Below are 12,254 nucleotides of genomic sequence, written 5' to 3' on the forward strand. Positions count from 1 at the left end.
TTTCCTCCCTCCAAACATGACTTACACTTTTTTAATTATCACATTAATCAACAATACAAATAAATTGAATTAAATTTGTGTATCTTGAAAGTTATTTAAACTTCTAAATCTCTTTAAAAATCGTCATGTTGGCAGTTTTGTTTTATTTAGACCTGTAGCGCCTTCTGCTGGACACAAGTGGACTTTTATTTGGAAATGTATATTTCTGGAGGGCATCTTAATGTATTTATAATCATTCTGCGTACAAAATAAAGAGATAATAGCTAATTATATTCATAAACCACAAATTCGCCTTCAATTAATAACAGAAATCTTAATTGAATCATCAAATAAACCTAATTCTAAACTTTTTCGAGCTTCGATAAGTCACTAAACTTAATATGTGATAATTCCTGTCAGCGGAAAATGGCTGTTAATTTAACCGAGTGTGTAATTAAGCAATAAAAGCAATTTAATTATATTTATCAGGTAAAACGTGAACATTTCAGAGCATCAATTATTAATTTGTTTTCTTGTAACGTTTTAAATGAATCAAAATTAGTCGGTTTTCACTTGTTTAGGTTTCTTTGAAACATTCTGATACTGCCCAGTCACGTTATTTCATTACTACTCATTAATATTCTTAATCTAGTTTGTTCTCGTCTGCATTTCAAGCCAATCGCTTTAGCCAGCTGGACAAACGTGTCGTTACGTAATTAATATTCATAAGCCAATCCTCCATATAGTTCGGCTCTGGCTTTTGCGACTCGCTCGCTTTTGCCAGTTTAATAACGGAAATCTCCCCAACTTCTGCAATCCATCCAATCACGTAGGCCAGCTGGACGAACATGGCGCTATGTCCTCAATATTCATAAACCAAACTGCAGTTCAGCCAATCAGTTAAGCCAACTGGACCAACGTAGCGTTACATTATGAATATTCATAAATCAGTCCTTCGTGATTCGTGGATTGATATGACCGATAGAGGGCATTCAAGAACTGTTCTGAACTTTCATCTGTCACGACAACAAAGTAACTTTCCAACATGAAGAAAAGAAATCTTAAGTAAATTACTGAGGATAAGCTAATGGAAGCAACAAATAACAACAACGAGGACGCGAAATTAACTGCAGGTATTCAGCGACGTGACTAACGTGTGGTGTTTTACTTGTAACGTTAGACGACTTGACTGAAAAGATTGTAGTCTTGTCTAAAATGTAACAAAATAAGAGTCTTCGGTGTAACGTAACGTTATTAATTATTTAAAGCTTTAAATGTCAATTGAATCTACTATTTAAATCTCAAACTGAGACTTTTATGTATTATTTTTATGCTGTTTTCTTAGATTTGTATACGTGTCTGATAACAGCTGCTCTGTGTTTTAATCTCAGATGCAGGATTAGATTTAGGCCTAATACATGTTTTGACTAAACAATGGAATTTTTTAAGTTAACGATACAAAATGACACATGCAGGACCTTTTTTTCAGGGACTTTTACAAATATGGAGTTATCCTAAATATATAGTATTACAGCATCAAGAAGTATATGATATAAAAGTGTCATATAATGCCAAATGTTTTGATGTTTTAGTTTATTTCAATCTGGAAGCTGCAGCCTTCCAGTCACAAGCTCAAAAAGTGCATAAACAGACAATCAAATGCATTGAAACTGAGTCCAAGAGGCAGATTTGCTCTTCATGAGATGAAGAACGTGTGCAAAATATTAAGACTGCAGATCAAACGGGTCAACAGGGCTGAGTATTCATATTTGAAAAGGATGTACTCGTTGCTATGCAACCACAGCACTAATTTATACCATAATTGTGATTAATAACTTAAGAAACAAAACGTATTCATAAAAAAAAAAAAAATCATACTTCTTGGATCTCGATAATAAACATTCAATGAAAATGTACTGGATTTGCATTTGATGGTGAACGTATATAAATTATCAAATTAATTTATACATTTAGTAAATAAATGTATCACCAACAATCCATCTCAATAAACTTTTTATTTAGGAATACAATTTTGACCTAGAGACTGTTGTGCATACATTTAGTTTATTATAGTTTGTAAAACCTTTAAAACATTTTTAAATAAATGTTATGCTGAAAAAAAGTGTATGTATACAACTAGAGCTTGGTTGTTTTGACACAACCTTAAACTTTTTTTCCTCAGAATTGAAAAAATTACATATTTATTATTACATGTATTAAATTATAAAAAAAGAAGTTTGAACGGGCAAATAAAAACCTTTTCCATTTGAGCCCTCTATGAGGCTTAAAATTTAATCATAATGGTCTTAAAAATGTCTTAAATTTACAGAAGCCCTCATTCTTGTTTTGTTATGTTATTTAAAGCTAAAGTTAGTGTGATGTGGTGGTACTGTAAGTCAAACTAAGGGACACACACAAATCATAAAATATTTACAAAAACAAATAAGGATCATTTTTAATAAATATATCTTATAGAAATAGAGACACACATATTGAATTAATACATTTAAGCTTTTGGAATCCTAATTTTAGGACAATTGTTTGGTATATCTCATTAAATGCTGTGAACACAAATGGCACCCGTTTTATCGAATGAAAGGGCGACTGACTACTTCTTGAATCTCGATTATAAACATGCAATGTAAATGTGAAGGACTGAATTTGCATTTGATGCTGAAATTCTATAAATGATAGGATTAATTTTCACAATTTGTTATTGTCATCGTTACAGATCGAGGAGGACAGAAACATGACCGGTCATCAGCAGAGAAAGTGTTTGGTCAACAGTTGAGTGAACCGGGACGCTTTGCTTATGCTGGGTTATGTGGAGTGTCCCTGGGTCAGCTGTTTCATGGACCTGAACAAAAGTAAATAATAATTTATAACTATAAGTATGTTAACGGGGGCGAGACAGCTAGAAAGTCACTGGTTCGAGTCCTGGCTGGGTCAGTTGGCATTTCTGTGTGGAGTTTGCATGTTCTCCCCATGTTGGCGTGGGTTTCCTCCGGGTGCTAAGCCGAAAAGAAAATGAATGAATAAATATTATATTTAGAGGTGGCATGGTGGCTCTGTGGTTAGCACTGTCGCCTCACAGAAAGAAGGTTGCTGGTTCAAGTGCCGGCTGGGCGTGTTCTCCTTTTGTTGGCGTGGGTTTCCTCCGGGTACTCCAGTTTCCCCCACAGTTCAAAGACATGCGCTATAGGTGAATTAAATATACTCTGTTGGCCCTAGTGTATGAGTGTGTGTGTGAATGAGTGTGTATGGATGTTTCCCAGTACTGGGTTGCAGCTAGAAGGCATTCGTTGCATAAAACGTGACAGAATAGTTGGTGGTTCATTCCGTTGTGGCGACCACTGAAATAAAGACTAAGCTTTAGGAAAATGAATGACTGAAATATTATTCAACTTAAAAAGAAATTTAAAGGCTTAACTAGGTTAAATAAGCAAGTCTTTGGACAACTGGTTTGCTCTGTAACCAGTTGAAATAAATAATTTCTTAAGGGGGCTTATAATAGTGACTTTTTCCAGATTTAAAAAATATTCTTATAAATTGTATTGCAGTCAAACTAAAAAAAGAAAATAGGAAATTATATTAAAAGTTTCTTGTTTTGTTAAACAACACTTTCGAAAAAAGTTTTAATTTCAAAGGGATTCTTATAATTTTATTTTCAACTGTAATTTTATGTGTGTGTGTGTGTGTGTGTGTGTGTGTGTGTATATATATATATATATATATATATATATATATATATATATATATATATATATATATATATATATATATATTTATTTATGTTTGTGTGTGTGTGTGTGTGTGTGTGTGTGTGTGTGTGTGTATATGTGTATGTGTGTATATTCATTCATCCATTCATTCATTTTCTTTTCGGCTGAGTCCCTTTTTATTAATCAGGGGTCGCCACAGTGGAATGATCCGCCAACTTATCCAGCATATGTTTTACTCAGCAGATGTCTTTCCGGCCACAACCCATCACTGGGAAACACCCATACATTCTCATTCACACACATACACTACGGCCAATTTAGCTTACCCAATTCACCTATAGTGCATATCTTTGGACTGTGGGGGAAACCCGAGCACCCGTAGAAACCCACGACAACACGGGGAGAACATGCAAACTCCACACAGAAATGCCAAGTGACCCAGCTGAGGCTCAAACCAGCGACCTTCTTGCTGTGCTACCCACTGCGCCATTGTGACGCCCTGTGTGTTTATAGTAATATTATAACTTTACTAGCACTTTTAATCCATTTCATGCATACTTGTCTTTTTAAAATGAACTTCCCTCACATTTATTGAGGTTTGGGGTTGTTTTCTCAATGCAGGAGTTTTCGTGAGTCGTATCTGGAGGCTCTGGTGCAGTGGCTGAATCTGGATGAGTCTGTGATGCCGGTGATGCAGGCGTTTCTGGCAGGGCTCGGGTTCGAAGGCTCAGACACTTTCCTCTCCATCCTACACGCAGAACCGCTGCTCAGAGCCGGAGCTTTACCCATCACTCAGGTACTGAAATCAACACACCTGGAAGACTGCATTGATGTATAAATAATGATGCTTATGCGAATCAATGCTTGTGATGTTTGCTTTTATAACACAGTTTTTGTTTTACAGGATCTCGTGTCATTCTCAGTCAAAGATGGTGAGTTGCTGTTACACACTCAATTTCAGTATCAATTTAAATGTAATGAAAATTTGCATCACAATGTCTTTTATTCTACAACAATTGTTTATTATTAATCTATTATTTAAAATAATAAATATACTTGAACCTCCAAAGTAGTACATAATACTAGTGATGTAACAATATTGTAAATACCGTCATACCGCAATAGTAATTTTTTTCAATATTACCGTAGGCGCATGACTCAATAAAACTATATTTTTAAGAAAAGTTTGCTTAGGCGAATGAAGCGAACGGGAGGTAGCGGGAACTACAATTCCCATCAGCCTAGGCGTGGCCATCAACCTTTGCGGTCTGTTGTCACTACAGATCCAGTAATGCGGAAATGGAGTGTGTTGCTAGTAGCGGGGAAGAAAGAGCTGGAAATGATCGAACCTAAAGCGGGATTTAAATCAGATGTGTGGAAGCATTTCGGTTTCTTTCTAAAAAGATACGAAAAAGGACAAAAGGTGACAGACAAAGACAAAAACAATATGCAGGCACTGCCAGACTATGGTGAAATATAAGTTGGGAAATATGACTAAAAACAGTCATGGGGACTGCAGAACACAGCACACTTGTTAGATTGATGCAGACATTGACTTGTACCGCAAAGAGACCTCTATCTCACTCATGGCTTGTCCTCTCAAGTGGTGGAAAGACAATGCACAACGTTACCCACTGCTGTCGACCTTGGCTAAATCAAATCTCTCTGTCCCAGAAACCTCAGTCCCAAATGAGAGGGTCTTTTACCAGATTATAGTTATATGATAATTTTCTTTAAAAAACCCATCTCTAAGTGAATGAGTGATTAAATGTTGAATGTGATGAGTTTTCAACAATACTAAATTGAAACTATTTTTTTAATATGGTTTAATAGTTTTTTGTTATTAAAATTGAAAAATTGAAGTTCCTGTTTCGAAACTTACAGATAGATGGCTAATTTGTATGTCATCGATATGTTCAGTGCTAAGGTAAATAAACACTTTTGGCACTTTTTTCGAGTCTTTTCATTAGTTTTTTTTTTGTAAATTATTCAATAAATACCGTACCGTGCCTTTCATACCGAGGTATTATCGTATTGTGAAATTCTGATACCGTTAAATCCCTACATAATACATGTTTTATTTTATTTTTACATGAAGCTTCATTTTAATTTGGACATCGACACATTCTAACATTTTGGATTTCTAACTCAATGGATTTAAAAAGAAATAAGATGTACTTAAACTGCAGACTTTTTAATACTTGGTTGCAGAGCATCACCAGGGATTAAACCCAGCGTCTGGTGATGTCTGTGCATTCCAGACTTTAGGCTCTAATTGACTGCAAAAGATCTGCAATCAAGAATTAAAAAGTGAAAGTTTGATTTATGATTAATATTCTGTCCAATTACTCTTGGTCCCTTAACAAGTGGGAGGCACATATGCAAACTGTTGTAATTCCTACAGTGTTCATCTGGTTTGGATGTAAATACCCCCAAATTAAAGCTGACAGTCTGCAGTTAAAGCACATTTCAAATCCATTGTGTTGGTCTATAGACCCAAAAATGTTAGAATTGTGTCGATGTTCAAATATTTATAAACCTATATATTTACATGCATACATACATTTTCTGTACATGAAATTTAAAACAAATGTTTTGGTGTATGAATTAAACATTATAAGGTATTTGAGGGCTTTTGGATTGTCCTCCTGCAGGACAGTATGATGCCCGGGCCCGTGTGCTGATCCGCCATGTCAGCTGTTTGCTGCGAGTGACCCAACAGCAGCTGGAGGATTTTGAAGAGACTCTTGGAGAGAAATTGAGAGAGGCCGGAGAGGAGAGCGCGTAAGTGAATCGTCTTCCCATCATCATCAGCTGCTGCCTCTTTACTAAGTTGTGGGGAGGTTTTCAGCAAGAGCCGCTCACTGATTTCACTGCTGGATTATTTACAAAAGATTATTTCCATCTGCACATTCACTAAGGAAAAGTCGATGCAGATTGGGACGGCCTCTGTCCACTATTTCAGAGTATTTTAGGCTTTACTTTTTTAATTTGTCAATTAATCTAACAATATATGTATATATATATTTTTTAAATAGTCTTTTTATATTATTTTTAGGTAGTTAATACTTTTATTTAAAATAATTATTATATAAATTGTTTAATCAAAAATTTATTTACACACACACACATACAGTTGAAACCAGAAGTTTACATACACTCTAGAAAAAAAGGAACACAACTATTTTTAAAAACATGTCTGATAGTAAATCATACTAAACGCTAAAAGTTTACAATTTTAGGTCGGTCAGGATTACATAAACGATTTACATTTGCTAAATGCCAGAATAACGAGAGAATTGTAACCAAGTCAGATTTGTTGGCTGTCTTGCTCACGCAAGCTTTTTCAACTCTGCCCACAAATTTTCTATAGGATTGAGGTCAGGGCTTTGTGATGGCCACTCCAAAACTAGAACTATATATAGTTATCCTGCCTTATAACTATATATATATATATATATATATATATATATATATATATATATATATATATATATATATATATATGTATATATGTATGTATATATGTATGTATATATTATATATGTTATATAGTTATAAGGCAGGATAACTATAGTTCTGTCTGGTTCTAAAATCTAATTGGCTGATAGCCGTGCGATATTCTGCAATAACAGCGCTCATACAGCCTCCTCACCCTTCCGTATTACTCAGCCTACGTAGAGTGACAGCAGATCAATAAATTAAACATTTAAAGTTGTTTAGATTGCAACTATGAAATGTATTTGTAAGTGTAGTGCCTATTTTAAATATTTATAATTTCTGAGATACAGTTCATCGGCATCCATCAGCCTGTCATACTGAGCTGAGCAAATGCAGTTGATGTTCCGCCACAAGATGGTGACAGAGACCGCATATTAAGACCTTAGAGGAGAAAAACTCAGTGTACGTTTCAAACTACAGCTTATCAAATCATGATAAAACAAGTAAATGGCCTTCTAAGTCAATCTTTCTCTTTTATATGTTGTAGTGCTGTATTTATACCCTTGTAATCTGGTAGTGTTTGCTTCGCTTTCACTTTTTCTTGGTTAATTATTGTCATATTCCGATTGCATGCTGGATCCATGCTGTCATGTTGTTGACAGCAAATTCTGACCCTACCATCCAAATGTCACAGTAGTTCAATTGGTGAGTCTGTGTCAACTGTAGCCTCAGTTTCCTGTTCTTAGCAGACAGGAGTGGCACCCGGTGTGGCCTTCTGCTGCTGTAGCCCATCTGCCTCAAGGTTGGACGTGTTGTGCATTCAAAGATGCTCTTCTGCATACAACTGGAACCAGTCTGGCCATTCTCCTCTGACCTCTGGCATCAACAGGGCATTTGCACCCACAGAACTGCTACTCACTGGATATTTTCACTTTTTCGGACCATTCTCTGTAAACCCTAGAGATGGTTGTGCGTGAAAATCCCAGTAGATCAGCAGTTTCTGAAATACTCAGACCAGCCTATCTGGCACCAACAAACATGGCACATTATAGTCACCTAAATCACCTTTCTTCCCCATTCTGATGCTCGGTTTGAACTGCAGCAGATCGTCTTTGACCATGTCTACATGCCTAAATGCATTGAGTTGCTGCCATGTTGTTGGCTGATTATTATATGAAATTTGCATTAATGAGCAGTTGGACGGGTGTACTTAATAAAGTGGTCGGTGAGTGTGTTATAGAGTAATTGTATCTAATGTCCTAATGCCGATAACACAGATATACTGCATGCTCATCAGTCTCATTCCACAAGCAATGAAAGCACACCAGTGTGTTTCACATGAGTGCAAGCTTTGAATGCTTTTGTTAATTTCTATCTTTTAATTTGTGCGATGTGCAATGCTGTATGTGGAGTATGCAAGGGTCAAGGTTTTTCCTTTCAGTTTGGTGCTTATTCATTTTCACATTGGAGCCTGTCATGAATCAGATTGACTTTCCCTCCACAGAGAAGAGTCTTCCAGGAGGCAGAAGAAAGAGCGTGGTCGTAAATTGCGCCGGTACCTGCTCATCGGGCTGGCCACTGTGGGTGGAGGGACAGTCATCGGTGAGTGTGAATGTCAAGGGAAGAACAATGTTGATAAAGACATGCATAAGGAAATAAAGCTTGATTTTAAATGATTGATTGGTTGGTTGAGTGATTAAAAACAAATTTACTTAAGAAAAATAAGCATATTTGCTTTTTTGTTTGTTTTGGGCCATTTAAAGGTTTATTTTTAAAAGGTTTACATCCAAAGGTTTATTATTTATTTATTACTTATTCATACATTTTCCTTTGGCTTAGTTCCTTTATTTATCAGGGGTCACCACAGCAGAATAAACCGTTAACTATTTTTGTTTTTGTTAAACAAAACCGTTAACTATTTTTGCATTTGTTTTACACAGCGAATACCTTTCCAGTTGCAACCCAGTACTGGGAAACACCCATATACACTCATTCGCATACATACACTTTAGTTTATTTAATTCACCTATACCACATGTCTTTCGGGGAAACTGGAGTACCTGGGGAAAATACATGCCAACACAGGAAGAAAATGCAAACTCCACACAAAAACGCCAACTGACCCAGCAGGGACTTGAACCAGTGACTTTTTTTGCTGTGAAAAGATAGTGCTAACCACTGAGCCACATGTCACCCTTCTTTATTATAATATATATATATATATATATATATATATATATATATATATATATATATATATATATATATATATATGTGTGTGTGTGTGTGTGTGTGTGTGTATGTGTATATATATATATATATATATATATATATATATATATGTATAATATATGTATGTGTGTGTGTGTGTGTGTGTGTGTATATATATAATTATTTAGAATTACATTTCTTAATTTCTTCATATCTTTAATTTCTTTTGTGTGTTTCTCAGGGGTTACAGGAGGACTGGCGGCTCCTCTGGTGGCTGCTGGAGCAGGAGCAGTGCTGGGTGCAGGTGGAGCCGCTGTTCTGGGATCAGCTACAGGTATCGCTATCATGGCCTCACTGTTTGGAGCCGCAGGTGCTGGATTAACAGGTAAGCTCAAATCAGAATTATTAGCCCCCCTGAATTATTAGCCCTCGTTTATTTTTTCCCCCAATTTCCTGTTTTTCTGATCTTTTTTCAACACATTTCTAAACATAATAGCTTTAATAACTCATCTCTAATAACTGATTTATTTTATCTTTGCCATGATGACAGTATTTGACTAGATATTTTTCAAGACACTTCTATACAACTTAAAGTGACATTTAAAGGCTTAACTAGGTTGATTAGGTTGACTAGACAGGTTAGGGTAATTAGGCAAGTTATTGTATAATGATGGTTTGTTCTGTAGACTATTGAAAAAAAATTGCTTAAACGGGCTAATAATTTTGACCTTAAAATGTTTTTAAAAAATTTATTAACTGCTTTTATTCTAACCGAAATAAAACAAATAAAGCTTTCTCCAGAAAAAAAATATTATCAGACATACTGTGAAAATTTCTTTGCTCTGTTAAACATCATTTAGAAAATATTTAAAAAAGAAAAAAAAAATCATTCTGACTTCAACTTTCTCTATTGCTTGGCAACCATGCTATAGACTGTAAAGCTTATTATGTTACTTTCATTCTTTCATAATGACAAAAGAAAATTTGGTAATTAAATGGAAATTAAAATAATTATTTACAAAAAATTTTGTTATTAAATCAATTAATTATTATTATTATTATTGTTATTATTATTAGAATTTTATTCATTCATTCATTTTCTTGTCGGCTTTGTCCCTTTATTAATCCGGGGTGGCCACAGCGGAATGAACCGCCAACTTATCCAGCACGTTTTTAGCCAGCGGATGCCTTTCCATCCGCAAGTCATCTCTGGGAAACATCCACACACAAACACACACACACACACACATACACACTCATACACTACAGACAATTTTTAGCCTACCCAATTCACCTGTACCGCATGTCTTTGGACTGTGGGGGAAACCGGAGCACCTGGAAAAAACCCACGCGAACGCAGGGAGAACATGCTAACTCCACACAGAAACGCTAACTGAGCCGAGGTTCGAACCAGCTACCTTCTTGCTGTGAGACGACAGCACTACCTACTGCGCCACTTCGTCGCCCATTATTATTACTATTATTATTATTATTATTATTATTATTATTATCCATTTATAGAACTTTTCTGTATTTGTGTTATCAAAAGTTTCAAGCATTTTGATTAAACTACATAAATCTAGATCTAAATTTAAAAGAAAAATGATTTGATGATAACTTATAATATAAAGACAAAATAAATAAATGAAATTAGGGGAAAAAAACACAAAATGATTGAAACTGAAATTAAAAGTAAGTATTAAAAACTATTTCAAACTAATATCAAACACTGCAGTCATGTCTCAGCAATACTGTAGAAGTGACATCAAATAAAAAATAAAAACAGCTAATAGAATTAACTAATAGATGTTCAAACACTGAAACCCCTGAAGGTTATTGTGAATTGTGAGAATGAAGAGCCCAAGAGCTGAAGAGCGCAGCAGTACGCGTCATTTATTCCTCATACCTTTATTAATTTATTGGATAACATGACTTCAGTTCAGTCTGTCTATAGAAGCTTCTGTTCCACTAAATGCTTCATATCATCTCTTGCATGATTCCTGCAACCCTTTCAATGCCACGTTTAATCAGTAGCATGTGTTAAAGAATCAAAAGAGGAGCAGATGAATAAGCAGAATGACAATGATGAAGTCACAGCTCGTCTTCTGCTTCAAATAGAGTTTTATATAATCTTGATTTCCAGCAGAGCACATTGTCAGCTGCTATTCAAAGTGTGCCGAGCTCAAGGTTGTTGGAGTTGCTTGATATTTTTTCTTAGGGTATAGTTCTTAAAGTGCAGCTTGTGTGTGTGTGTGTTTGTGTGTGTGTGTGTGCGTGCGTGTGTGTGTGTGTGTGTGTGCTGCTTTTATTTCTGTTTGCAGATTCAATTCAGTTTACTTCAATTCAAGTTTATTTGTATTGCACTTTTCACAATGATTATCGTTTCAAAGCAGCTTTACCAAAGGTGCATATTGTCACGATCACCAGCAATTAATTCTAAGGGTGTCACGATTTCGATTTTTAATCGAAATCGATCAAAATTTATGCTCAACTTCGATTATTGAATCAAAAGATAGAATCGTCGATGCTGCCACAACCCCATGTCACGTTAGCTTGGCTTGCCAAGTGGGAAAAAAACATGCTTGTTGAAGTGCTCGTTAAACTGCAGACGCAGGAGACCCGTCGACAGAACTTAAACCCTCTCCTCTTTCAATGAAGTCGCCGGTGTGTAAGCATTTTGGATTTCCAGTGAGTTATGTTGACAATGTTCATGTTGTCGACAAAAAAAAAAACACAGCTTGCAAACTCTGCTATGTACGTATTACGGTTGAGATGATAGACGATGGGCGCATCGCGATCCTCCGCCCCGCACCCGTTGCAAATCCGCTCGCGAAAAATACACACTCAGGCCCTGTTTACACTAATATGTCTTTGTTTTTAAATGGCATTTTAGAACGACAA

The 12,254-nt window shown here is 35.6% G+C and overlaps 1 protein-coding gene across 2 annotated transcripts in view; it reads left to right on the plus strand.

Moving 5' to 3' along the window:
- The first annotated feature begins 973 nt into the window (after nt 1–973).
- The window catches only part of tmco4 (transmembrane and coiled-coil domains 4), a 33,811-nt gene continuing 22,530 nt past the window's right edge, over nt 974–12,254 (plus strand). For both annotated transcript variants that reach the window (XR_015523961.1, XM_087307757.1), the window contains exons 1-7: nt 974–1,112; nt 2,711–2,846; nt 4,323–4,497; nt 4,606–4,633; nt 6,356–6,485; nt 8,647–8,744; nt 9,595–9,738. Coding sequence is in view for 1 of the 2 variants with exons in the window: in XM_087307757.1 (XP_087163883.1) it covers nt 1,067–1,112; nt 2,711–2,846; nt 4,323–4,497; nt 4,606–4,633; nt 6,356–6,485; nt 8,647–8,744; nt 9,595–9,738 (757 nt within the window). In the remaining variant the exon portion in view is untranslated. The remainder of the gene's footprint in view (nt 1,113–2,710; nt 2,847–4,322; nt 4,498–4,605; nt 4,634–6,355; nt 6,486–8,646; nt 8,745–9,594; nt 9,739–12,254) is intronic.

The sequence above is a fragment of the Danio rerio genome, chromosome 23 (genome assembly GCF_052040795.2).
Source record: "Danio rerio strain M-AB ecotype USA chromosome 23, GRCz13ab, whole genome shotgun sequence".
Taxonomy (NCBI): Eukaryota; Metazoa; Chordata; class Actinopteri; order Cypriniformes; family Danionidae; genus Danio; species Danio rerio.